The sequence below is a fragment of the Phycodurus eques genome, chromosome 9, assembly GCF_024500275.1.
Source record: "Phycodurus eques isolate BA_2022a chromosome 9, UOR_Pequ_1.1, whole genome shotgun sequence".
Lineage (NCBI taxonomy): Eukaryota > Metazoa > Chordata > Actinopteri > Syngnathiformes > Syngnathidae > Phycodurus > Phycodurus eques.
In genome coordinates this window covers 29,000,031-29,027,382 of record NC_084533.1, presented here as the reverse complement: position 1 = coordinate 29,027,382, position 27,352 = coordinate 29,000,031, and the positions used below count along the sequence as shown (strand labels likewise).

At 45.0% G+C, this 27,352-nt stretch overlaps 1 protein-coding gene across 1 annotated transcript in view; it reads left to right on the top strand.

The window, feature by feature from the left end:
• The window catches only part of LOC133407349 (dedicator of cytokinesis protein 2-like), an 87,578-nt gene that overhangs the window by 14,342 nt on the left and 45,884 nt on the right, over positions 1-27,352 (top strand). The window contains exons 20-25 of the mRNA XM_061685137.1: positions 45-145; positions 1,360-1,494; positions 3,947-4,055; positions 5,640-5,710; positions 8,567-8,673; positions 24,380-24,522. Of these exons, the coding sequence (XP_061541121.1) occupies positions 45-145; positions 1,360-1,494; positions 3,947-4,055; positions 5,640-5,710; positions 8,567-8,673; positions 24,380-24,522 (666 nt within the window). The remainder of the gene's footprint in view (positions 1-44; positions 146-1,359; positions 1,495-3,946; positions 4,056-5,639; positions 5,711-8,566; positions 8,674-24,379; positions 24,523-27,352) is intronic.

The following is a 27,352-nucleotide window of genomic DNA, read 5'->3' as shown; positions in this document are numbered from 1 at the left end:
ATGGATTCTCATGCTGCTGTTGTTGTTGTTCTGTCTCCCGCAAGATCTACATAATAAGTCTCATCGCAGACAGGAAATTTCAACATTTCAACACGGTGTTGGAGGCGTACATCAAGCAGCATTTCAGCGCCACGTTAGCCTACAAGTATGTCACGTCTCCAATCAGGACCCTTTTCTTTGCTTTGTTCATTGCCTGAATGACAAAGCGACACGTTTGTACAAAAACTTGAGAGATCCTCAGTAGGCTGACTTGGGTCAAAGTTCGGAGGGGACCCGGACGGCAAGCGACACCGAACCGGTCGTACGTTATTTTCATCAATGGTGAAGACAAACAATCCCGAAAACGGACGGATGGCTTCTAATTTGGACTGCGCAACTTTTGGAGGTTTACAGTCGTCTTACTCTTGCGTGATCACGTGATCTGGCGGTTTACTCAGAGCCGCTTTGATATCAGCGGACGGCGGCCAAGAAGTCGAGAGCGAGAAGTCGCCTTTTAAATCAACGTAACCGTGAAGAAATGATCAATTACAAATATTTCAAAACTGCGGTTTGTGCAAATCATTTCATGCGTAAACGTGGAGCAGGACATATTCTTCGATGATCTCGATCATTCAATTGTTCGTTTTCCGCGCGATCCCGTTGTCCGGCTCCTCCCCGTCCCGTCCATCCGGTTTGCGGCTCGGCGCCCGCGAGCTTGCGGGATGTGATGAAAAACCGCATTCCGAACTCGCCATCTTGGTTTCACGGGGGCGGCATTAAATCCTGTCCCGTGTGCCTTTCAGCCGTGCACCAGAGACAGAACCGGTCAGAACCGGACGCAACTGGTCATATTTTTAAGGCGGGCCCGCTAGCCGTTAGGCAAGATTAGAGTTGTTTTCGGGACGCTTTTATCGTTGAAGAGGATTGCATATACATACTTTTAAAGCAGTTAGTGGCTCTCTTCATTGCCATGACAAAGGAGGCCCATGTTTTCATTGACCGTATGTGTTTGCTGTGACACCGGATGCAGCTCTTACGGGCCGCTTCATTAGGTACCCTTGCGCAAGACTTGAATAAGCCTTTACCTACAGAGATCATATGTTGACAATTGGTTTCTTATCGTTATTGTAATTAGCGCGTCATCGTGGTGAAGGCTCTTGAATACCACATCGCTCCCACGCGCTGCAAGTGTTATGGAGTGTGTATTTTTGAACCGCCCGTCGGAAATGCTGTGAACTACGTGAACTATTTTCCCCTCGATGAGTCCTCCGCTTCCTCACTTCTTTTTCTGCTCTATAAAAGTTCAAATGGAGTTGTTGAAGAATAGCATAACTTGGTTGGACAACGTTTGTGCTTTTCTGTCTCTCGTCTCTCTCACAGGAAGTTGATGTCGGTGCTGAAGAGGTACCTGGACATCTCCAGTCGAGGGGAGCACTGCGAGGCCATTCTGCGAACTCTCAAAGCTCTGGAGTACATCTTCAAGTTCATCGTTCGCTCACGCATGCTCTACTCCCAGTGAGTTACTGCGTGTGTACTTTTTGATGCCCTCGTCAGCATAATGAGTTGTGAATTATTTGAGCGTGCCTCCCGCATGCCAGCGAGCCTGCATCGATCACGCTAATCAACTGCGGCAAGTTAGCCAAGGGTGTTGCTTCCGGTCTCAGTGGCGCTAACACGCATTGAGGGCAAGGACGAGGCTCGCAATTAGCGAGCATTGCTGCGATGCACCGGGATAACTCGGCGACTCGGCCTCGTGAAATCAATAAGGATGGGAAAATAGGAAGCATCAAATCTAGAGATGCCATTGAGAGCCAGTCGTCTCAGGTGCCCTGCGAGTTGCTCTTTCCTTGCCTACACGTGCCACTCTTTTGGCAAATAGTCATTAAGAAAGCAGTCTGCTCTTTGTGGGATTTATTACAAAGTATTTACAGACAAGAGAATACACATTAAAGAATACATGAAACCTTCTAACGGTTAATAGAAGTCATTTTGTCAATTCAGCCCTCGCTTTTGTCTGTGGTGTACAATCGTCCCTCGCCACATCGTGGTTGGCTTTTTGTAGTTTCACCGCATCATGGATTTTTAAATCATACACATCTTATTTTAAATGCTATATCACGGGACTTTGCGGTGTTCATTTTCAACATTGACCGTTGCCGCAGACTCGCATAGCGACAATCGCGAGCCAGGTGAAAAGAGTGCGTAAGAAGAAGAGAATGTCCTAAGTTTGGGATCGTTTCACACTTAAAATAAAAAAGAGCGAGTGCAATGTGGGCGGACCACAATGCAGGGCTGTCTACCCTAATCTAAACGTCTAGCTAATTCACAAATAGCTAATTTAATATTGCCTGCCACCGCTAGTTAGAACGAATTGTAATCCTTCCACAAAGACAGACAAGGCCATCAGCGCACTTTTAATTGCGTCATTGAACAAACGGTAAGAAAACAAGCACATTCATACACGAGCTGCCGTTATCGTCGCAATTAAAGCCGAGTAACTCGGCACGCGGGCTGGCTAACCGTTCGGCCAGTTAACAGCCAGCGCCCGCTAACCGAACGAGCCGACACGGAAAAGTCTGCACTCTCGTTCGCTGACTCCGACGTCACTCAACAGTCCGGGCCCCGCCTTTTAAGGCAACACGCATACAGCCTCACGCGTGCTAAAGTGTAGAACGTAAGGATGGCGACCCCCAGTGGGTAAACATACCAACTGCACCTCACACGCATATTTCGGATTGGAGTTCTGTATGAAGCTTAAAAATAAATCAAAATAATAAAAGAAATGTATCGTCGCTACTTTGCAGATTTCACGGTTCAGCACCCGCGGATTCACCTAGCCGCGGACTCAAAATCCATTTTTCTTTTCCGTTTCTTGGAATTGTTTTCTTTTTTCTTTTTTGTCTTATTTTTTGAGTGGGAATCAACCCCGAAAATGCTTATTTGGGGTCCGGCCCGGTCCCGAATAGCGCGGCGCCGCTGTGCTTGTTCTAATCTGCGGTTTATTCAAATAACGTATTGGGAACATGCATTGAGGCAATTCACTGTGGCTAAAAAAAAGCTCGATAAGGCGCAGCTCACTCTAACCTTCAAACTTTTTTTTTTTTACCCCCCTCTGTCCTCCATGACCTGCAACTTTCATTGCTTTGCTGCTGCTTGTTCTTTTTCTTTCTTCTCCCTTCCTCTGAGCCCACGCAAGGTTTCCCCTTCATGGCCTTCGTCTTTCCTTCTCTCCTTCCTCTTTCCACCTCGGTTCAGTCATCTCGAACGGATCGAATCCCGCCGCCGGCGGAACAAATATTCAGTGGACGCTCCAATTCCCGCTTTGGCATTTGCAAATGTACCTATTTTCAGATTTTTGCAATACAGCAGCTTCCATTATTTGCTGAATATTTGAAATGTGTTCACCTGTTTGCCGGTGACAGACTGAGCGAGAAATAGGACATCCTCCAAGATAGGGCTGTAGTTTTCTTGGTTCATAGCACACAATCATCTAAACACCATGAAATATGAATTCCACATCCACGTTACATGACATACACGCATGACATAACGTCACAGCAAGACGCAATGTCTCGCACGTCTGCGATCCCAGCGGCGCATGCGGCACGGTCGTCATTTGGATTGTAATTACTAGCCACGCAGCTCCGCGGAATCCCAAAGAGATGCCGATGGGCCGGGAAGGGAGAGGGCATGATTGGTTCATCTCTTACAGTAAAACTGCCTAAGGCTGTTCATCGATGTGTCCAAGTTCCAAAGTAAGAAACACTGGGGGGGACAAAAATACTCCGACTTGAAGACTCTTAATGGTGCGTCGGTGTGGACAAGCAGTTTAGAAAATGGATGACGATTCTGATATGTCAAGAGTCCCCTTTTCAAGTGATCATTTCGTGCAAGTTAAAGACCGTCGCGTGATATCTTTTGGTACACGACGTCAAGCGTTGAGCGCGTGACTGCGTCCCCTCCTCAGGCTCTACGTGGGCGACGAGCAGGCCCAGTTCGAAGAGTCGCTGCGGAAGCTTTTCGAGTCCATCAACAACCTGATGAGGACGGACTACACCACCACTCTGCTGCTGCGGGTAAATGCCTGTGCATCATCATCATCATCATCATCATCATCACCACCATTATTATTTTCCACACCTGCTTCTCTCCCCCACTTCTTGCCTTCACTACAGAGCTTTTGTCTTCCGTGCTGTTTGTTTGTTACTACTTTAATCGATTTCTACAAACTTTGTGTAAGTTTAAAAGTCTGTTTGTACACTTGCCAAATCTAGCTGTTAGACTTTATTCCCAGTAACAATATAGCGGATCTACTAAAGCTACTGGTTGCACTGACAGCAAATATAATCAGCTCCAGTTACCTTTTTGACTTCTTGCGGAGAACATGTAGCGAGGTAGCAGCGCTCGAGTATAAAGGCAAACTGCGTGCGGGACAGCCGCAGTGACGTCAGCGCCAGTAGAAAGGAGCCTTAACGCTACAGTATCCGCATTTTGAGATAGACAAGCGTTCTCGCATATCCCTAAAATGACCGAGCGGAAACAGAATCCACGCTGCTCGCGCGAAAGTCGGGCCGTTGAGTCGCTACACCGCAGGGGTCAAATTCGAGGCCCGGGGGCCAGATGCGGCCAGCCACAACCCGTAAAACCCGTAAAAGCAAATCACGTGCGGCAACTTCCACAATGAGTGCTCAAATTGGAACCATCCTTTCAAATCGTCATCTCGCCAGCATCAGGCCAAAACCTCCTGTGTCCAAATTCTTTCATAAATCGATACTATTGGCAAAGCGGCCAAATGTTACGGAACGGCCGTATTTTGTTACGGAAATCACTGAACGTTGACTCGTCGCGGCCGTAACACCGATTGTTCCGGATATCGGAAGAAACCAAAAATCCAGCATTTGACATTATTGAACAGCTGCTTGGTGCACGCAATTTTACTACGCCCCCTGCCGCCAAGCCACGGAGGCGAAAGTTCTCTTTGCGTCCGGTGTCAAAGATCATCGCCTCCATGCTAGCGAATAAGCTACACTTCTTAGCGTGCGTCTTACAAAAGTGTCAGGAAGGGAGGACCGGGAGTGGCTAGGCCAAGACCATGTCAAAGCCATGCTAATTGCTAAGCTATCATGTCATGCAGTCGCAAAACCTTGAAATAAGTACACAACCGCGTAACCAACTTTGATCAACAAAATAAATAATACACATTCGCATGTGAACCGGAAATTAGTACGTCAGAACGTGGGCGGGTTAAAAGTATATTATTATTATTATTGTTAAATATTTGTAATATAAGATAACCTTTATGAGTCCCGCAATGGGGATATTTGCAGCATTTCAGCAGCAATTGTGGATATAGGAACTGTAAATATGTCATATAAATAACAAGTACATTGCAAGAAATGTAAATCAAAACTATTGTCCATACATAAACTCTCCAATTCAGTCTAGCCGCGCATCCATTTTCCGTCGGGCTTTTCCGGACTCAGGTCGCGGGTGTGCCGGCGCCTATCCCGGCCGTTGTCCTGATATGGTGATTTTCCTTTTCTTATTCCAAATGCCCTTCAGATCTCACCACACATATGCAGAGAAGAAAAAGCTGAAGAGTCAAAAAAAGGATCTCCAAAATATCACCTGAATAATTGAAGTATTTTGTGTGTGCTCAGGTTGCAGCCCTGAAGTACCTGCCGACAGTCCTACATGATGTGGAGAAAGTATTCGATGCCAAATTGCTGAGGTAAACCCCCGCACGCGCGCATGCACGCTGGCTTCACTTCTTACCTTGAGACCGAGACTTCCGTGTGGGAGCTTTTGTCGCTCCCGCCCCACCGATGCTAATCTTCTGTCCGATACAGCTCATCCCTCCGCCCGAGGGAGCTTCTGCTCTTTCATCAGGTGATAAAAATCTCATTAAGATGACGCGTACACAAGGAAATGCGCGTCGACGCTCCACAGCTCCTCGATTTTACCACCAAATTGACAATTCCGGCGAAAGCAGACCGCTCTTAACCCCGCCTCGCATCGCCTCGACCTTTGGCCCACAATTCCACTGGCCTCTTAAGGATCGTTGCAAGGAAGCTTTGAAGGCACGTCTTAATGTGAGGGACAGTGACACCAATGACGGGCTGCAAATTGGAGGGTTGGAGTCTCAGATCATTGACCGAACTGAAACATTTCATTTTGAGCAAAGGATTTCCTCTCATTGAATGTGCTTTGCGCATTGCGGACTTCGGCGTAGGAGGCAACGTTGACATTGATAAGAACAACGAATAAACATTACAGTTCGTTTAAATTCATTTATGATTTTAAACGCGTATCTGTCCTTGACCGGACGTAATTTTCAGCCCTCGAGTCCGACGCATTATTGCCCCGTAGACGTAAACGCTAGCCTACCGCGGACGGGAGGAGCAGCTGCTTAAATGTTTCTATTTCTCTCAGATCAATCATCCAAAAAGCCTGTGCCTTGTGTGTGAATGTGCATGAGCACTGAAACTCGCTGCTGCGCTTCCAAAAGTAAAATGTGAGCAAGCGCTAACGTTTTGGCTCCCACTGGAAATGTTTGTTCCAACCTTCAAACATGGAGGACGTTCGGATTTCATTAAATGAAATCAGAACGTTCAGGAAACACACAAGAAAAAGCTCAAATATTAAATGATGCAGTTCCCCCCCTCCCCCCGGTGTATTTGTGGCCTGCAATTGACTGGCAACCAATCCGGGCGTGGCCGCGCCTCTCGTCCAAAGTCAGCTGCGATAGGCTCCAGCTCACCCGCAGCCCCGATAGAAAATGGATGGATGAATAGAATATCCATTTGGAATGTATCATATTGGTCATAGCGGTAAGCGAGAAGCCCCGCAGGCAAGCGGGAATCCGTTGTCCCGGCTTGACCTTCTGATTTCACATAAATATATTGTGAACGTGGTCGGTTATTGCCCTTGCATTTTCCAGCACCCTCATCGCCGCCGTCACTCACCTCATCTGTTTGTGAGGCTTTGTGCAAATATCTGCCAGTGCGGCGCCCTTGAGTGTGTTCCGTGTCAACGCGCCGTCACAAAGCCGCCGCTTCTGATTGTTACCACACACAAGCACACAGCCAGTTCAAATGCAAGTCACGTCGTATTCTCACCTTTTTCCACACTTTGTCTTATTTCGTCCTTATTTCTCCAAAACGAGTTTGGCACGCTGTGCGCACAACGGAGGCCCCCGGTATGCTGTGTTGCCTCGGGCACTTTCCGAAACCGAGCCGTGCGAATTCAAATCGCAACGCGTGAGGTGGACCTCAGAGCTTCGCCTCATCTTTCGCACGGCCATAATCCCGCCAGCGTGTCTGCTGTGATCCACTTGGTGTGCGCTTCGCTTGTCCGTGGCGCAACGAGCGACATTCTGCACTTTTAATTTGTTTAATCTCAGATGATTAGCTGGCCTGATAAATCTATAGTGAGCCTCAGAAGGTTCTTGATATGCATATCAAAAGTTCCATAAATCTTGTGGATAAAAGTGTATCCCTGAGCATACTTTCTTCGCTAAACCAATGTAGGCTTTATACTTGATCTCCAATGAAGATGAGTGAACAAAATAAGAGTTGTTTCTGGCAAGACTGACTGAACGTTCATGTCTGCAGCGTTCCTTAAGGGCGCTTGCGAGCGGGCCGTTTAATTGCTCGAAGATTGAATCTGGGGAGAAACGCCGCTTAAAACGTGGTCCTCGTTAAAGCGGGAGCTCATTTGTTTTCATGGGGGGCGTCAACAGCTCTGCTCACGCCTGCGCGGCAAATAGCGGCCACGTGCGTCGCTTGAGCATTCGTGCTTTCAAATGTATGCTCCGAGTAAGATCTGACACATGAGATGCAGTATGTTGGTTTTCCATCATCGTGGCTGCAGATTCCCAACTCAAAACGCAAAATGCTAATGTTACCTAAACAAGCCTGTCGTTAAACAAGAAATACGCCATAAACTATCGTGGTTACGGTGGTACTTTCCCACAAAATAAATGAAAGTAGTTCCATTACTGCGGGCGTAAGGCTTGTCATCAATTATCTTCAGTATTTTCATACAATCCGTGAAGAACTAAAAAAAAAAACTCAAAAGAGCGACCCAAAATTTCGACGAGTCGCACAGAGGACCCAAAATAAGAACTGATAGCAATATTATTTGATCGTCGAGATGGGAAGCGTGGTGGCCTCGTGATTAGCGTATCTGTTCTGAGGTTCAGCGTTCCAATCTTCAAATTAAATTGAATTCATGAGGCACTTTGAAAGCATAAAAAATGCAACCTAAAGAGAAAATCAGATCATTAAAATAGCAGGCACATACAAAACCCGCCCACACACAAACACGGCACCTGTTGCCTACTAGTATAGAGACGTGCACGGCTAAAATGTCAAAGGTCAGATCAGGACATTTCTACTGGAGACAATTTGCAACTCATCTTCAAAATTCGGATTTTCAATTTCTATGTACAAAGGAACCTTTACCATTTCCGTATTATTTAAAATGCGATGATAAAGATATATCTGGGCTCACGATCAGTGCTGTGGTCACAGGGGAAAAAACAACAACACTTTTCTCTCTCTTTTTTCTCGCTTTCTCCCTCCAGTCAGTTGCTGCATGACTTTTATTGCTGCATCCCACCGGAGAAACTCCAGAAACAGAAAGTGGCCTCTATGACTGAAATTGTCGGGAGTCAACTTTTCCAGCGGCCAGGTTTGTATGTTTTTTTTTTTTTTTTTTTTTTTAAATCCACTTGAAGACGGCACTCTGCTTGATTCTGTAAGAAGAAGAGGACGAAGAAGAAGAAAAACCATGGACCAAAGCACACGAGCACACCATTGGCAAATCCTCCTGAGCATTAGTTGAGTCTCACTTAATGCTTCTACCCAATTGAAGAGGTCATGAGATGTGCGCTGAATCATTTTTGCCCAGCAACAGGAGCCAGCAGACAGCTTTTCACGCTGCTCTTTATGACCAGTCAGGGAGCTCTTTGCACGAAAGGATTCATCGTTATACAGCTCAGTGCTTAATGCTAATAGTGTTACTGTTAGGCAACGTTCCACTTCTTCCACCACAATCCACGAAAGCGTTCCGGATGAAGGTGTTGCCAAAAGGTGAAACAGGATGTACAGCGCTTAAACACATTTAGTAGACCACCACCCAATGGAAGGTTTCACCATTGGAAAAGCACAGCCTCGCTAAATACCCGAATCACGTTTAAACGTCCCTAATGGTTGCTGCACCGATGTATGTGGAAGCTCGTTCAGCACAATGCTATTTTTCATGCGAAAATATAATCATTATTATTATTCGCTACAAATATTGGAAATGTTTTTCATGAAAACCGGAAACAAGTAAATCACATGATTTCTTGATGAAGATGTAAATGATAATTACTTACGGGAAAAACAAATACCGGTACCTTTTATTGGTTGAATATTAATGCTTGATTTATTCTGGCTGCCCAATGGGCTGAAATTCAGCTCTAAAAAGGGGAATTCAGTTTGAAATTCAAAATTGTCCAACGCCAACAGCTCGCAAAAACGGAAAGTGTCTGCATTTGTACTTTCTTTTTTTAATTGGAAAAAACGGGACAGGGTATATTGACAAAACATTGTACAAATGTAAATGTACAAATAATTTCCATCTTCAGTCCCTTGCAAGCGGTCGGTCCCTGAATCAAAAAGTAAGTAAGTTACCGTCAATTAATAAGTCACAGAGAAAACCGCAACAATACTCTATGGTCTCCTCTTGTTGTTAGGGCAGGTTAGGACAAGCACTGTATTGCATTATTCATTGTTTTGTTTTTCTATATACACTCTTGTTCACCTCACCGTCCAGAGTTGAAACCATGAAAGTAGCCACACGTAGTAGTTCAGGTACAATAAAGCCAGACTACGGTCTTTCTTTGAAACATTCGGTACCGTCAAGGTCCTCCAATATTGAATATATAATATACAGCAATGAGTTCTATGAAAAAGAAAACAAAGTATTTATTGTTCATGAGGCGTGCTTGTTTTTTGAGTAACAACAGCAAAATTAATTTGAAGAGAAAGACTCGAGATTTTTTGCACTTGTGCTTGCCATCGACGCCCAACTGTTAACTGTACAAATACAAATAATTACCAAAAATATGAGGGCGTAATCTTTATGTTCTTTATTAGTTAGCAGGCTACGTCTTAGGTTATGGCAGGTGATTTGACATAGTTTTGTTGAATTTTGAAAAAAGAAAAACGTGCGACAGTTTCACATGCCGTCATTAAGCCTAGTGTAGCCCTCACTGGCAGTACTCACAAAACCGTTGAACCCTCAGTTCACTGGGGAAAAGAAACCCAAACCCATTTCCGTAGGAACGCGCCCTCAAAACGCTTCAGTAGGCACAGCGACTGGATCCCGTAGCGTCGAAGCGGCAGCCCGGTGGCGTTTGAAGAGTCAATCCGTTCGCGTTGAAACAGTCAATCCGTTCGCGTTCAAAAACCAGGTCCCGACCCCCCCCCCCCCCCCAAAAAAACAACTCTCTCCTCCCGCCGCATCTCCCGCTCTTCCTCCACGACCCACCTCCTTCTTCCAATCCCATTGGACGCACCGCCCCTTCAATCAATCATTAAAAAAACAAAACCCTGAAATGTTCACAGACCCCTCGGAACGCAGGACACCCCGGTATCCATCCACACAAAGAACCAAACAAACTTTGAACTAGTTTTCACAACAGCAATTCAAACAAATACAGTTCAACACATTTTAGTCAGTGCACTACACTAGTCAACATACATTCATCGGAGTTAACTAATTAGTGCACTTGGCAGAGGTAATGTTGTTAATGCTTGGTAAAAGAAGTCAAGTGCATAGCTATATGAAATGCTGATAGTCATCGCGCTATAGTTTGACTTTGTCCGTAGAGTCGACACGTTCTACACGCAGACGGAGAATGTCGGAAAGATGAGGACATCATTCATGTCTCAGTAGTTGCGCCGCGCTGCATATTAATAAAGGAGAGAAGGTATTAACGTCGAAGGTAAACAAGAGCACTTTGACGTATTTACGTGAGACTTTTCACACCGCATTCCGATAATTCAGCGGAGCTGACATGACGGCACGAGGCCCTTTTAAAAAGTGCCAAAGCCGCCGGTGATCGAGCAGAGTTCAGCCGCCCCGGCCTCGTCCAGCCCCGTCGCAGCCGCCTAATTTGGACCCAGCGGGCTGATAAGTGTCGGTTTGTCTGCATTGTGAGCGCTAATGTGCTGCTTAGTGAGGCCCCGGCGGAGGAAGAGGACGGTAGGAATTTCGAGTAGATTGCGCAAGGCTGGATCGGGTTCAAACCAAAGAGTCAGTCCGGCCATACGAGGCGCACCGATCCCGGCGTTTCTGTACTTCCGAGTGACGCGTGACAAAGGCGTGCGTGTGCATTTCCGCGCAGCTGCGAATGGCTACGCGTGCGCACTAGGCCGCCGCGGTTCACCCCGCCGCTCGGCCCCTTTGTATCGATCCCCACTCGGTTGATGGATTCCCCCGGGTCGAGCCGACGGGCTGTCCTCTCGGGCCGGCTGTCTGCTCCCTCGCGCTCTGCCGCCTGCAGAGGAGAGCGCGAGGGCGCCGAGAGGTGCGGATGAAAGGTAAAGAGCAGGATAATGAAAGCGTGTGAGCGGGGGAGGACGTGGCCTCATCCCGCATCCATCTATTTCGCCACACTGGGATTGGTGCGATACGTGAATAGAAATGAACTTGGAAAAAAAAGATTTTAAATCCGCTCGTTGTCTCGTTTATCTTCGTTGAAGATAAACCCCTCAGATGACGGAGTTGGACAGAGGTGAAGACCGAGTGAGTCCGGCCGGGGTGACCAAGGAGAGCTGATGCAAGCGGTTTAAAAATAGGAACGCTAGAATAAGTTGAGAGGCAAAAGCAGCGCTGACGTGATGATTGGCAAACGCGGCGGAAGGCGCAGGGATAAGTGAGGCGATGACAAAGCCGGATGCTAGGCGAGCGACAGGAGGCCACAGCTGCTTGTGGAGGCAGGAGAGGCCATTTCACGCTGATAAATGGACGTCAGCGCGCTCGGATGGCGGCCAGAACCGAAGATATGCTCGGAAATAACAAAAACGTTGCCGCGGTATTTATTTAGCAAATGTGGGCGTACCGCCTTTTCATACGTTTTTTTTTTTTTTATAAATAGCATAGTGCTGCGAACGACGGCAGTTTTTCAAGATACGAGCTGTCGCTCTGCCAGTTATTTTTGTTGTTGCGTTGCAAGCAAAAGTTCCAGCTAATTGGTCGCAGCTAACGTTACAACAAGCAGCAGAACAATTCAGTCCAATTGCTTCTTCCAGATGTTTATTGCCTCACCCAGTTGAAGTTTAAGCATAAAACAAAAAGCATTTCACAAGTCACGTCTTTAACCGAAGCACGTAACTTACGAAAGTCCGCTAGCTGAATGGAGCGATTCTCAACTGGTGGGTCGGGACCCAAAAGTGGGTTGCGGACAGCTAGCAAAAAAGAATTACACGTATCCCAATTTTGATTATTATTATTTTTTTTTTTTACAGAACCGTACCAAGTTCCCACATGGATAGCGACAAGAAATGTAACTTCTTCGCTCTCGCTTTCTTTCTTCACCTTTTTTAACTTCTGTGAAGGTGGGCCGTGACTTGGCAAAAATTGGAAATGCGGGTCGCAGGGTGACAACCGTTGAGAACCACCGGCTTAACGCTGACACACAAGGATGGCGACCTCAAGTGGACAGAAATAATACCTTCACCTCATATGCGTATTTTGTATTGGTATTACGTAGCTATTAAACTTTAAAATGTAAATCAATAATGAAATAAAAATACTCTACGGCCGCTACTTTGCGGATTTTCGTCCATCGTGGGCTTTATCGCGGCTTTAGTCTCTCTGCAATGTATTGGCCCGAGTTACATTTGGAGTCACAGTGTTGACCAACAAATTACGAAGCAATTGATTAAAAGAATTTAGTGGCTACCCAAATTCGTATGCGGTCCGTCAGCAACGCTCATCTGCTGTCTTCTTCCCATCCTGCGCTTCCGTGACGACCTCTTTATTTATTTGTTCATGAATCCGTTCAAGCATTGCCGCATAAGGCCCGACTCGGTGTAATTGAGATGGATTTTAGCATTCGGATGCTAATCAGACGGCTTGTGTGCAAGGATTGCAATCACCCAGGAGGCTGAAATATGCAGCAGAGCTAAATTATATATTCCGAGTCATTGATGGCCCCCGGTGTCCTATTACTGGACTGCAGGTACATATTTCATAGCCCCACCTGCTCGCCAAGCTGCCTGGCCAGGGAAAAGTGTCAAACTCACTGACAGGCGCCATGATCGAGTGTCTTTGGAATGACACTCTATCACCGGTCAATTATTGTATGACAAATAAAACTCGTCAGCAACAACATTGAGTTCACCTGCGCAATCAAAGGATAAGCACGCTATGAACGTTGGCTTTATAGAGATGTTTTCTGTCTTTGCTGGGTGGGAACTGCACCCAATCACCTTTGCTGCATGTACACTGAACAGTCACGGCACGATGAGCACTCGCACTTCCCGAGATCAAATCGCTGCTGGAACAAAAATTCGGAATTTACGAAGAATCCTGTTTGGTTTTGGCTGTCGCAGTCTGAGAGTTATTGGGTGTGCGTGTAGCAAACATGAGGCTCAAACAGGGTTCGACAGAAACGGAAATGTACAGTCATTGTCATTTACAGAGCGGTGCCTTGTGAGTATCCATAAATGCAATATTTTGCGCTTCATTCAAAATATGTTCCCTCAAACTAGACGTGAATGTGTCACTGGGGTGTGTTTTCCACGGGCTGTAGAATTGTATCGCTCTGACTCAGCGGTGGTCTCGTCACGCACTCGACAACTCAGTCTGCACTCGCACTAACAGGTGCACAGGCACAGACATTATGTCCGCTTTGTAAATACATCTGCAAGATGCATATTTGCAGCTGTTTTTCATTTTGGATCATCTTGTTGTTTGAGCGCTGGGGCTTAAAAACGGGGAGAAACAGATGAGAATCGGGAGGGGGGGCGCGCAGGACCAATTCTGAGCGTCTAATCCAGGTTGCTACAGCAAACCAAGCTTGCGTGCAGTGGATCACTATGCATTGTAATCTGCTGCTATTGGTCTCACGACATTGCGACAAAAATAACTTTTAGAATGTTTTAGAACTAATGCATTGCTCTTCTATAGAAAGCAGAAATCCCTTCTTCACAGCAGAAGCGATCTCATCATCGAAATTGCATCACTTGTTGACATTGTTCACACCCTCGTCTCCATATTTCTCGTTGTGAGGGCTTGATGAATATCGATGTGCGATGTGCCGTTAGCTCATTACCGTCTGGATTTAATCAGCGCTGAGTGAGCCCTCTCGTGTCCCCCACCAATCTTCATGAGTGACATTAGGCTCCCGTTTTTGACGGCGCTCTGTGTGCTTTTCCACATCAGAGAACTTTGGTTGTCAAAGTAAATCACCAAATAAGCACGCAAAATGTGTTGTATGTGGTTTACAATAAAGCCCGTGACGTAATGAAATCAGATTCATATGTGTAAGCTTTTTATACAGCTTGATTTATTTTATGCTCAAATTGCTGATTTTAAAGCCCAGAGCTTTTGTGCAGCTCAAGGATGCAACACTACGACCATCACAATCTCAGCCGTGCAAAGCAACAAAACTCTTTCGAGTTGAGTGGTTGCTTTCCGTCATTTCATGACGGTTTGTGTTGTATGAAGTCCATGTCACGCTTTGCTTCTCTCAATGCTCAAAATCATCCAGTAAAATAGTACTGATGTCGAATTATGAATATCAATTGTGTCCATAAAGTGCGTTTGCCTGCAGATGAGTTATTGGCCATGCAGTACTTTAGACTTTTGATTTGATTTGATGGTTTTACTGGTTACCAGCTTGATGGTTCCAAGCTCCAAGCTCCATAAAGTTGTCGGACTTGTTCGCAATTTGGTTCTCAAGGAAAAGAATATCTCAAGTTGATTAAAACAAATAATAATAATATATATATATATATATATATATATATATACATATATGTATATATACACACACACTCTTACACTCTACTAATCTTATTTTTACAATTGTGTCTGTGGGGTTAACGCAAATAAGTCAATATACTGTAAGAATGCAATGTTTTGGCAAATAAACGCAATATTAAATACGATTTCATGTGTATTTGGTTGCCATGTTAATATACAAGATAATATCTTGCGTTCCGCTGGACACATTTTCAGCTAAATTATCAACATTTCTGGGACTGTTCAAGGCAGAATGGCATTTATAAATCAGCAGCAGCATAAATGGTTTAGTACGACTAAAGACTTTGTCTTCGGAGGAACTTGGAGACATTTTCATCAACAACTGAATACATATTTGTCAGCGGTGTCATTAATTCCAAGCAAACAGATAGCGGGAAATAATGAGGCTTCATCTGAGCAGCACCTTTTATAATTGGTACTGTGCGCACGACATAAACTCAATAATAAGATGCATGCGGCTTTTGGAAATACTCTTATTTATTTTTAATAGGCTCATCAAATCGAGTACTGCAAGGACGTTCACCGGCCACAACATTAGCTACACTTATACAATTGTGTACAAATACAAGAACAGTTGGCAACGATGTGTTTGGGGAAGAGGGATTCCATTGTGTCTTGCAATAAAAAGACAAAAAAGTCTTCAAACACACACACACACAAAAGGTATCGTTCCGTTGTGTCAGCTAGCAGGCCACCTAAATTAGCTCGCACATTGACTATATATTACAAGACCTCACCTTTTTCAATACCACTCAGAGAAGCCATAATCGGCAAAAAGAAAATAAGGTTCCCAATAGAAGTAAAAAAAAACCCCAAAAAACAAAGTTTTTGTCCATTTCTTTGTTAGCTAGCTGCCTACGTAATTTGTGATGAATGGAAAATGACACAAGATGGATGACACTCCATTTTGATTCAGGGGAGCTCAAACAATGAAGAGTACAAAAGAAAAAAAAAGAACCAATCTATCACACGTGGACTACTTTCCTCCCTTTGTAGGCTAGTAGACGATTTTTTGGTTCCTAAAGAGTGACGCAAGGCTTTGGTGGATGGGACTCCACCATTATGGTTCTTCTTTTCTAACAAAAAAGCAAAACAACTGTGTTTGACTAAAATGTTATTCTTAGTTAGCATGCTTCCTTCTGGATCAAGAAGAATGATGTAATAGTCAGAAAGGACTCTCTATCCACCTTTTTGTCCTGATTTTCTGCAAAACGATTTTCTCGTTGAGATAAAAAAACAAAATTGGACATTTATTTCACCAAGCCGGCAAAAACTCCTCGTGCACCACGAGTCACTTGACACTTAAGTTGTCATTTTGACCAAGGCTGATCAATTGAGAAAACAGTGTCAATGGCTTGAATGATGTTTTTAGCCTTCTTCTCTAGCGCCGTAGTTTGAATGTGTGACGTTTTAGTCGAATTGATGTTAAGTGAGGTAAACTGCTTGGAAAGGAGAACCAACGGCGGCCTAAATACCAGCATACTACTATCATTTGTAAGTGTGCCTAGCGTACCTTTGAATGGTTGTTTTGCTGACTGATGCTGTTTGACTTACAACTGTTTGTCTATTTTGCTGTGACCTCACTAAGAAAGCTGTGATGGTTTAAGATGTTCAACTTTTCTGTTGCTCAGATTAATGGCAGCAATGTGCTCTTTTGATGCTGCACCCGAATAGCTCACTATAGCGCTGACGTTAGCAGGCTAACATTATGTTTTGCCAAATTACTCAAAGAAAACCCAAGGAAATATTTTATACATTCCTGTGAGAAAATATCTTCCACAAAGCCAATGATGGAGGTTTGGTCTGTCCCTTTCGAAGTGGCCAAATTTAGTGTCGAGCTATTTACGCTGGGTTCAAACCTTTTGGTTTATACGATCTGGCGGCACGATCCCAACAGGTTTTTGTCATTGTTTCAGTTCAGGGCAGCTGTAGTCACTCGCATTCTGCCAACCGTCAGTATGCCGGCCTATTGTTTACAAACATTCTGAAATGTTTGCACTTGGTGGACAACAAGGGTTGGAATAGTGTACGGTTTTGATGTTAGACATCCATCCATCCATCCATCCATTTTCTGAGCCGCTTCTCTTCACTCGGGTCGCGGGCATGCCGGAGCCTATCGCAGCTGTCATCGGGCAGGAGGCGGGGGACACCCTGAACCGGTTGCCAGCCAATCGCAGGGCACATACAAACAAACAACCATTCGCACTCACAGTCACAGTCACAGTCATGCCTACGGGCCATTTAGAGTCTCCAATGAATGCATGTTTTTGGGATGTGGGAGGAAACCGGAGTGCCCGGAGAAAAGCCACGCAGGCACGGGGAGAACATGCAAACTCCACACAGGTGGGGCCCGGGAATTGAACCCGGGTCCTCAGAACTGTGAGGCTGACGCTCTAACCGGTCGACCACCGTGCCGCCTGATGTTAGACAGTCTTGGTTCAATTTAATCATGATTATTTCATTAAAAGCAGAGCTTTTTAAAATTGTATTTAATTTATTTTTTTAGATGGGAGGAGGGGGTTTGTGCAGCTGCACCCAATGTTGTGGCTGGCAAGGGTACGCGCTCTGCGCGTACGTACTCAAATACGGATGTTAATGGCTGAGAGGATTAGGCGGTGACATGGTTGAGAAGCACGTACTCGCTGCCCCCAGCTAAAATAAATGCCACTGTAAATGCTGCTCATTCTGCCAGACGGCATTCTGCTGGCAGATGACGTGAGACTAATGCCGGCAATCCTTGTTGCAGTGCACTGCTGCCGTAAATGCATCAATCTGCCACTCGGGGCAAAAACTTGCTTATACACAAGTTACTTTCAGACACACTCTGGTGGATTCGATTTATGTAATTCCCCAAACATGTTTAAAAATATTTGTCTGTCTGGCATCAGTGTCGGAATTCTAATTAAAACAAGTCATATATAGTAAGTCCCCAACCCACAAATGTCCAGATCTCGTGATTCACACATTGCAAACCAGTTTTGTACTTATCCTGTGACAACACCAGCAAACCATTTGGTGTTCTAATACGACAGTCCATCTTCTGCACCACGAGTCCACGTCTTAACGCTTTGGTGCACCGAAGGCGTCGAGATGGCAGAAGCTCCCGTCGGCCTTGGAGTGCATCATAATGTGTGGGAATTCATCGCACTACTTTAACAGTTTGCATTCAGCCTCTAGCCTCTGGTTTAGGTCTGTTAATCCTGACAAATGATGTCGGCAGGATGTCCGCAACAGCAGGGGAGTTTTGTCTGAGACTTTATTTATTTATTTAAGGTCATAAACGTTTATGGTGGAACAAGACAGCAGGTGTGGAGAGAAATGTAAGAGTCAAAAGAGTAACAACAGGCAGATTAGCATTAATGGGGAATGAGAACGCAAGCAGTGGCTGCAACTTCAGCTCTAATCTCGGAAAGGATCATAAAGGATTACAGGAACATGGCACAGTGTGGTCCACAGCTCTAGACGGCTCCATGTCTTTTGTTGCCTGTGGGTAGAAGCTGTTTTTGAGTCTTGTTGCTCTGCCTGCTCTTAGCATCTGCCAGATGGAAGAACTGTGTTTTGGATGTGTCGCGCCCGTGATAACGATCTGTGGCCTCTTTGTGGCACGGCTGTTATACATGTAGTTGATGATGTAGCGGTGGAAATGCTACTGCGCAGATGTGCTGTGCACTTTTGATGACGGGCCCTGTTTGCTGCAGTTCCCGTACCACACTGCGATGGAGATGCTCGCCGCTGTGCATCAGTAACAATTGCTGAGAACATTTTTTATTTTTATTTTCTCCAAATTTTCTCAGCCTCCTGAAGATGCACAGTGTTTTGCTAAGCCTGTCGGTATGATTACGTGTAGTTGTAACGTGCATTACGTTGTGCCGGTGATTGTAAGAAACAGTACCAATAAATACAAGATGGCATAAAAAAGGACCAACAAAAGTAAAAGTGTATGAAAGTAGAAAAAAAGTATCCAAAGTATTGTGACGGATGTCCACTAAAGCTTGGATGTAGACAGTCAGTCTGAGTGCATTGGACCAATAATGAGGTTTTATTTGCAGAGGCGCATTTTCGGGGTTTCTAGTGCAATAAGGTCAGCGAGAGTGTCGCTCTACTTGAAAGAGCAAAAAGCACGTCAAAATGGCGGCTTAAACAATGTGACCTTGAAGGTGCCACGCCAGTGTGGATGGTGACCGAAAGGGCCACAGCGCAGCTCGTGCACGCCAACGAGAGCGAAGCAGCATCCGTTCACGTCCTTGACGGGGACAGGCAAGGTGCTGCGGGGTCGTACCTTCGAAATCAAGACGGTCAAGTCAATTCATGGATCATCAAGGAATCATGTGAGATTGTTTTGAATTAATTGTCGACACGTCTTGAAAGTATGCAGCAAAATGGAGTGGACTACCAGTTCGTTGTTTAAAGAAGAACATATCAGCGACGGGGAGTTGAGCTACTGCATATTAGTTCTATGGCCGGTCCTCTGGACAGCAATATTTTGCTCAGTTTGCTAACAGGATTTCAGATCATCCCGAGAAGGCCTCCTCCCATCTGATGAATCCATCCATTTTCTATACATCTCGTCCTGAATTTGAGAGATGGGTGGGGTTCAATCGGCACACGAACAACCATTCACGTTCAACTTTCGTTAGTCGACTTACGAGGACTGTTTTGGGGATGCGGCAGGCGCTTGTTTCAGCTGCTCACTAAATGTAAGCTGAGTGTTATAAGGTACGCGGAACTTTAAAGTCGATGTAGCGACAGATTCAAGGCCAATAGAAGCGATTGGCCTTGAATCACAATTAGGCACTTAGGCCTGCTGTGAAAAGTAAAAGTAGCCCAAGGCAGGCCGCTCAAGTTGCATTGTGAAGAGAACCTTTATGAAATCCATTCATCTATCCGTATTTCCACGTTGAGCATATTGAACAGGAATCGAACCCACGCCGGCTGTGTGAAGCACTCCACCATCAATGGCCCGACGTGAAATTCAAACGTCTTGAAGGAGAGATGAGTTCAAGCTTTGATGGGAACATCCGCAATGTAATCGGAAGAACAATTGCTGTCAACTCGTGATCGGATGAACCGCTACACTCCTTGGCAATTCCCGCTCTTTCGCTTGGGCTTTGCTTTCTTCTTTTCCACATCAGAAGCAGTTTTTGTATGCTGACTGACAGAGTCATTAGTTTGAGTCAGATCACACAAAAAGAATCGCACGTACCGCACAACTTACGATGTACTGTAGCTACAAAACCAGCAGCGTCAAAGCCTTCCCAAAAACTATATTCCTCACACGCTTCCGATGTGCATGAATATTTGTAGTGCATCGCACTTCTGAAAATGTACTCTTCGATCCACCTGCACTTTAACACTTGGGAGTAGATTTTATTCATGCTTTTACTCTTGATTGTGTGTAGCTCCTGACACAAAAAAACAAATAAATCAATAAAATTGCTGGCCAATCTTTTCAAGTCAACCCCGGCCTCACCTGGTTACCACATTCGGGACATATCACCTGAGTTTATTTTGCTGAACGTGGAAATATATAGGTAAAAAAAAATTGAAATACAAAATCAAGGAAACAATGTTCAACGATTGTTCAATTTATTTTCAAAACTGTTTTGACAGCAGAAAAAAATCTTGAAAGTGAAGACAATTTGCAATTTTGGAACGGATTTGAGCAAGAAACATGAAGTCGATGCACATGATTTGCTCTCGCGGGCCACATAAAATGATGTGGCGGGCCGCATCTTGCCCCCAGGCCTTGAGTTTGGCACCCCTGCTCCAAATTGTCCATAGGTGCGAACGTGAGTGTGAATGGTTATTTGTCTTTATGTGCTCTGTGATTGGCTGGTTACGGGTTCAAGGTGTATCCCTCCTCTCGGCCAAAGTCAGCTGTGATTGGCCGCAGCTCACCCGTGACCCTTTGCGTTAACGAGAAAAGAAAAAGAAACTCAACTCAGCACTTTGGCAAATAGTGAACAATTGTTCCAAAAAGAGGCTTCAAGATGTTTATTTGCCTTCTGACAAGTATTTAATGAACCTGTGTAATATAGGAGTACTGAAATCAATGGACTTTTCTACCATATTCTAATTGATTGAGATGTACCTGTAGATACTAACCAGTTTTCAAGAAGGATTTTCAAGACAAGTGTTCTTCATTTCTTCTTCTTGTGCTTAATGTTGGATCGCATTGTTGCTCGGAGGAAGTCTTGAGAGGGGCGGGAAGCGGGTAGGCTCGGCAAGGTTAATAATGGATCTAACGAGCGTCGGCCCAGATGAGCTTTTAATGCGTGTATGAACTTACTGTAGCTGATTCCACAAGGAGGGGAAGAAAGGGTCTGTGTGGGCGGCTCCATTTTGGAGAGTGCAAAGATTTGGATGAAAGCAAAATGGGAGCGACCAATTTGCCTCCCAATTTAACATTCGTTATGTTGTCTGCGGCTGAGTACTTTGTCCACATTCTTCTTTTTATTCTTATCTCAGTTGAATTGGCAGATTGTTGTTTTTGGGACATTCCAGAAGATTATCATTATTATTTTTTTTAAACCAACGAATGAAACCAGAAATTGCTTTCATAAAGGCTGCATTTTCAATGTACATTGAAAGCGTACAGTAACATTATACGTTGCAAAATGTTACATTTTGTGCACATCCTACAGATACTGCACGTTGATTAATAACACTCCATTTAGTTGAAAAAAAAAAAAAAAGAATCAACTTTGGGGGTCAATTATACAAACACCATTTTGTCTTTATTTTGTATTTATGAATTTTGTTACGTATTATTCGTGTCCCTGAAGGGTAAATTCAACTCCAGCGTAGTTTGTGTTGCAGCTCACATAGGCGCACGCACACGCGAGCAGCGATTCAGAGGGAAAGAAGCGCGCAAAGAGTGCGGCAGCGCTTGAGATGCGCTTGTGGGGAAAAGCCTTGCTCAAGGGCACGTGCACATTAGCCAGCAAGCGGACTAGCATCTGCCCAACGACTAATTGCCCATTTTTAAGTTATTGTCCATGGCGGGACTCCGATGCCCAAGTCCCTGCAGACTGAACTGCCGCCGCCACAGGAATACTGTCATGCTTATTCCCAACTATTTATCGGCTACTATTAAAATTGAACATGTTTCTGTAACGTGTTCATTGCGTACGGCCACCGTTGCACTTGACTTCGCTCTCTTATTGGACAAACAACAATGGTCTACTTATAAGATGGCCTTTCTTTTCATCATGTCATGAAAGGTGCCGTCGACAAAACTTCATTCCCATAATTATGGAAAACTGGCCTGATAAGAAGTTTTATCCTCTGATAAAGTCGTGGCGTTTTTATGTTATTGTTTGAACCAAACTCCAAGGCAGGACGATATCGCTTTGCTTTGCCCAGTGGGATCTGCCTCAGGCGAGAAGCAGTATCGGGAGATATTTTCTATCAAAGTGATCATTTATAAGACCTTCCAAAATGGATTAAAGGAACAATGGTCTTCAATGTTCAAGTTAATCCTTTAATTGGCCTGATTTGCTTCCAGCTGCTTTCTAATTGAACTGCCATAAAGCTTCCAATGTTGTTTCTTAGTGATTTGGCAGCATTTCTTTGGACCGTGCCCAAACCAGACCTGCACCGTGTTCATTTACATACGCCGAGAGTAGAGTGGCTCGGCAGCTGGTGCAAACTGTCACGAGAAAAATGAGCTCAACTCCGTGTGAAGTAAGCGCAGTAAATCTCCTGTCAATCCAGAAAGGTCCCTTTTCATCTCATAAACATGAAAAATGATGCTTCTCCGTGTCAAATCGTGGACAGTGAGTGCATGTGAAACTTGAACATTGTTAATTTTACTTCATGGAAAATCTGTGGCGGCTCACATTTTTTTCAACAATTCTGTGCCAAACAAAAATGGATGCATCTTTGAAGCGTCAACGAGGTCTGTAATGAGATGCTTCCTCACTTTTGATTGGGCTTAATTGTGATGATGGAGTGCGTTGGAGGCCAAAGGAGCAAATGGACAAATTTAAGATTTGGATTCATCCGAGCGATCGGGAAGGCGGCAACATCGTCGCGATTGATGTGTTGGGTGTGTGTCCGCAGCGGCAGACGCGCATGCAGAATACTTTTGATTGATCGACTATAACTTCATTTTGCATTCTATTCCTTCTTCGAGGCGGTGGCATCATTTCCCATTTGTCCTCTCTCCGTGCCCTCAGGTGGCGCACAGACATCGGTTTTTGCATTTTGAAGCATTATTGTACCTTAAAAAAAAAAAGACGTCTTGCTGATCTAGCCCAGCGATTCTCCAAGTGTGGTAAGCGGGATCTTTCTCGTGGCACGCAAAAGGATCACTCCGATACGCCGCCATGTCTCGGTGTGACGTCAGCAGCAAAACTCGCTGCGTAACATGGACAAAGGAACGTACTACAATAGAAAGTAGCAGTATTAACTCATATTTTATACTGTATATCGTTGCTGTCGGGCGTAATCTTCTCACCTCCAAAATAACAACTTCTCAGGAATAAAACAAACATCTTGTTTGAGTTTCCAAACACTGCTTTGTTCTACTTGGTATTATACCTTATATTGCTATCATATACTGTTGCACACTCACATCAACAACAGCACCCCAAAATGATGTTCAATTGCTTATTTAATATGCTAAAAAAAATGCACATTTTTTACGCTGTCATCGATTAAAATGGTAGAATACGGCACCCGGCGCCAGCCATGCCCATCAGTCAGCCGCGCGACCGTACAAAAGCCTTTCACACAAAAGCAAGCGCCTGTGTTACGTCATCTTTCCAAACTCTTTTTCAAAGGTCTCAGAGCCATGAGCAATGCAATGCACGCCTTGAACGGGGAAATAGTTTTATTTTACTGGAAATAATTTTACAACGCTTCTCAGACATTTTGAATGTTCAAGAGCATTTATATTTTTGTTCTCAAGTTTTTTCCTACCACTTTAAATTGCTTACTATTATTGGGTAGAAATATCAGACGAAGTGGGGTGGGGGTGGACCAGAAGTATCGATTTGTGGCGCAAGCAAGAACACATACGAGTACATCTATAAGGAAATGTGCACGCCTTCCGTCGCTGACGTCAGCATGCTCACGCAGGTTTCGACCGAAAAGTGGGCGGGCCAAAATCTGGCAGAAATTCAATTTTGTCTTTGGGAAACAAGCCTCAAATGACTGCTGAGCCTATTTTGGGGGGAATTTGTTCCGCAGACATTGTTTTCAAATCCAGAACTATGGACTAAGTGCCAGTGTTCGCAGTATTAGGTCATTGAAAACATTGAGAGTTTTACACACTTGCCCAATCATAGTAAATGAACAATTTCAGGAATTGTAGTGATTCAACGTGTTGTTTGGGTGTGTTGTCTCCCAGAGTGTCGAGATGTGTTGTTGCCAATGATGCTGCGAGAGCTGAGCAGCGCTTTGGCCACCATGGCGGACGGACCTCATGATGAGAGGAGAAAAAGTTTGGAGTTACTCAACAACATTCTGGAGGTCCTCAGCAAAGACAATGTGGTGAGACACTTACACAAATCGACGTTAGATACGATCAAATCATACAGTGGTGTCAACGTTATGCCTTTGCAAAGATAAAAAAAAAATTAATCTTGGATGCAATATATAAAGACACATCACGATTTTTAACATCCTAATAGTGTGAGAGACCTGACGCGAAAAAGTGTGTGCTTACTGCTCTGATGACTTGAGATGACCAACACGGCACACGACACACCTAACGATATCCCCAGTGATCATCGTGACCGGAACCAGAATCAGCGACTCGGCCGGACTTGGTGTTCACCACAGACACGGATTTGCGATTGTGTATACTAATCGCAAAAAGTCAGTGATATTCTGCTTTCGAGTGAAGGCGGGGCCGGGGATTGAACCCGGGTCCTCAGAACTGTGAGGCTGACACTCTAACCGGTCGTCCACCGGTCGTCCACCGTGCCGGGCGGGCGACCTGACATGCACAAATACTGTCACATATTTGGCACAAAAAGCTGCGACTCGACTGGTTCAGTTTTTGGGTCAAAATGAAAACGATAGTGCTGTTGTGCAGCATACGCTTACTAGCCACTTGATTAGGAACACGTCCTCAGTCAGACATTTGACAAAAAGTCTGTCTTGACAGATGCTGACAAAATCTATAGAAAGAGCACGACGCATTTTGTATCTTCTCCAAACTGCTACCCCGGGAATTCATACTGAGAATCAGCCGGGTTTAGCCGTTGATTAGTTCTGGACTGTGAGACCAGGACGAGATGACATAATGAGCACGAGTTGTCTGTCTTGTTGGAAGCAGTTAATCGCAGCGATAATTGGTTGGTTCAACCAGCTTTCGAAGGAGCGGAGACGCAGTCTGGTCCAATGAAATATAAGAATAACAACACATCTCAATGTTGTGATTGATTGCTGACTTTCTTGCATGCTCGCTTTTGAAACACCAAATTGCTGTTTGTTTCCATCCATTCACTTTCTTTACCGCTTATCCTCAGTTTTGGTTTCTGAGCATAATAACCATGGCAACCAGCGGGAAAAGGCAGAGAGGTGACTGGAACGATGTCAGTGCCGAAGCCCTTATGTTGCACTCTTGCCTCTTGTTTTGGCCGCTCTGCTCTTCGCCTTTCTGGGTGCTGTGTGACTAAGATGCTCTGCCAAAGCACGGAGAGAGCGCGAGAGAGAGAGATGCATCGATAGCAGTGAAATTGCCAGGCTGATGTCTGTGAGGAGGTTGAATTACTGAGCAACCTTTGAAGATAACTCGAACAGATTTCCATGATTCTTTTCTGATGTTTTGTTTTCAACTTTGCAATATAACATTGTTATTTTTGGACTTGGCACTTGGTTATTTTTGGTCATCCATCGTGGTTTTCTGCATGGCTGATCAGCAAAGGCACAGATTGCGATAACAAGCTTTTATCGAAACATACATCTTCTTTTCCTTTGGGCTCGTCCCGTACGGGGTCGCCACAGCGCGTCCTCCTTTTCCATGTCGGCCTACCTCCTGCATCCTCCTCTCCAACGCCAACTGCCCTCACGACATCCGTCAACCTTCTCTTTGGTCTTCCTCTCGCTCTCTTGCCTGGCAGCTCCGTCCTCATCATCCTTCTACCAATGTACTCACTGTTTCTCCTCTGGATGTGTCCAAACCATCCAAGTCTGCTCTCTCGAACTTTGTCTCCAAAACATTGAACCAGGGCTGATCCCTGATGCAGTTCCACCTCCACCTTCAATTCTTCTGTCACACCTCCAGCACACCTCACCGCTGTTCTGCTGCCCTCGTACATGTCCCGTATTCGTCTAACATACTTGTCTGCCACTCCAGACTTCCGCATGCAGTCCCACAGTTCCTCTCTGGGTACTCTGTCATAGGCTTTCTCTCGATCTACAAAGACACAATGTAGCTCCTTCTGACCTTCTCTCTACTTTTCCATCAACATCCTCAAGGCAGATAATGCATCTGTGGTACTCTTTCTCGGCATGAAACCATAGTGTTGCTCGCAAATACTCACTTCTGTCCTGAGTCTAGCCTCCACTACTCTTTCCCATAACTTCATTGTGCGGCTCATCAACTTTATTCCTCTATAGTTGCCGACCTATATAGATCCTTTTCTCCTTCTTTAGTGTCCAACCTGGCATACATGTCATCATATGCCTCTTGTTTGGCCTTTGCCCTGTGTCGCATCTCAATGTATTCCTTTCGCCTCTCCTCGGTCCTCTCCGTGTCCCACTTCTTCTTAGCTAAGCTTTTCCCTTGTATGATTTCCTGAACTGTGGGGTTCCACCACCAAGTCTCCTTCTCTCCTTTCCTGCCAGAAGATACACCAAGTACTCTCCTGCCTGCCTCTCTGATCACCTTGGCTGCACTGGTCCAGTCTTCCGGAAGCTCCTCCCGTCCACCGAGAGCCCGTATCACCTCTTCCCGAAAAGCCGCACAACACTCGTCCTGTCTCAGCTTCCACCGCACGGTTCTCTGCTCTGCCTTTGTTTTCCTAATTTTCCTCCCCACCGCCAGAGTCATCTTCCACACCACCATCCTAACCTGTCTAGCCACACTCTCCCCCACCACTACCTTACAGTCGGTAACCCCCTTCAGATTACATCGTCATCACACATGCTTAAACAAAGAAAAAACATGAATTTCCCCACATGTGGAACTAATAGATTATTTAAATCCCATTTCTGAACTTTTTTTTCAACAGAGTTGAATATAAAACTCCTGAGCAGCCAGCAAATGTGCACTAATAGCAATTTTCAAGTTTTTGTTTCAAAAGATAAATCATTTCTCTAAATCTTATTGCACCCCCCCACCCCTCCCTCAAAGCGACTTGTGTCTTTAGCA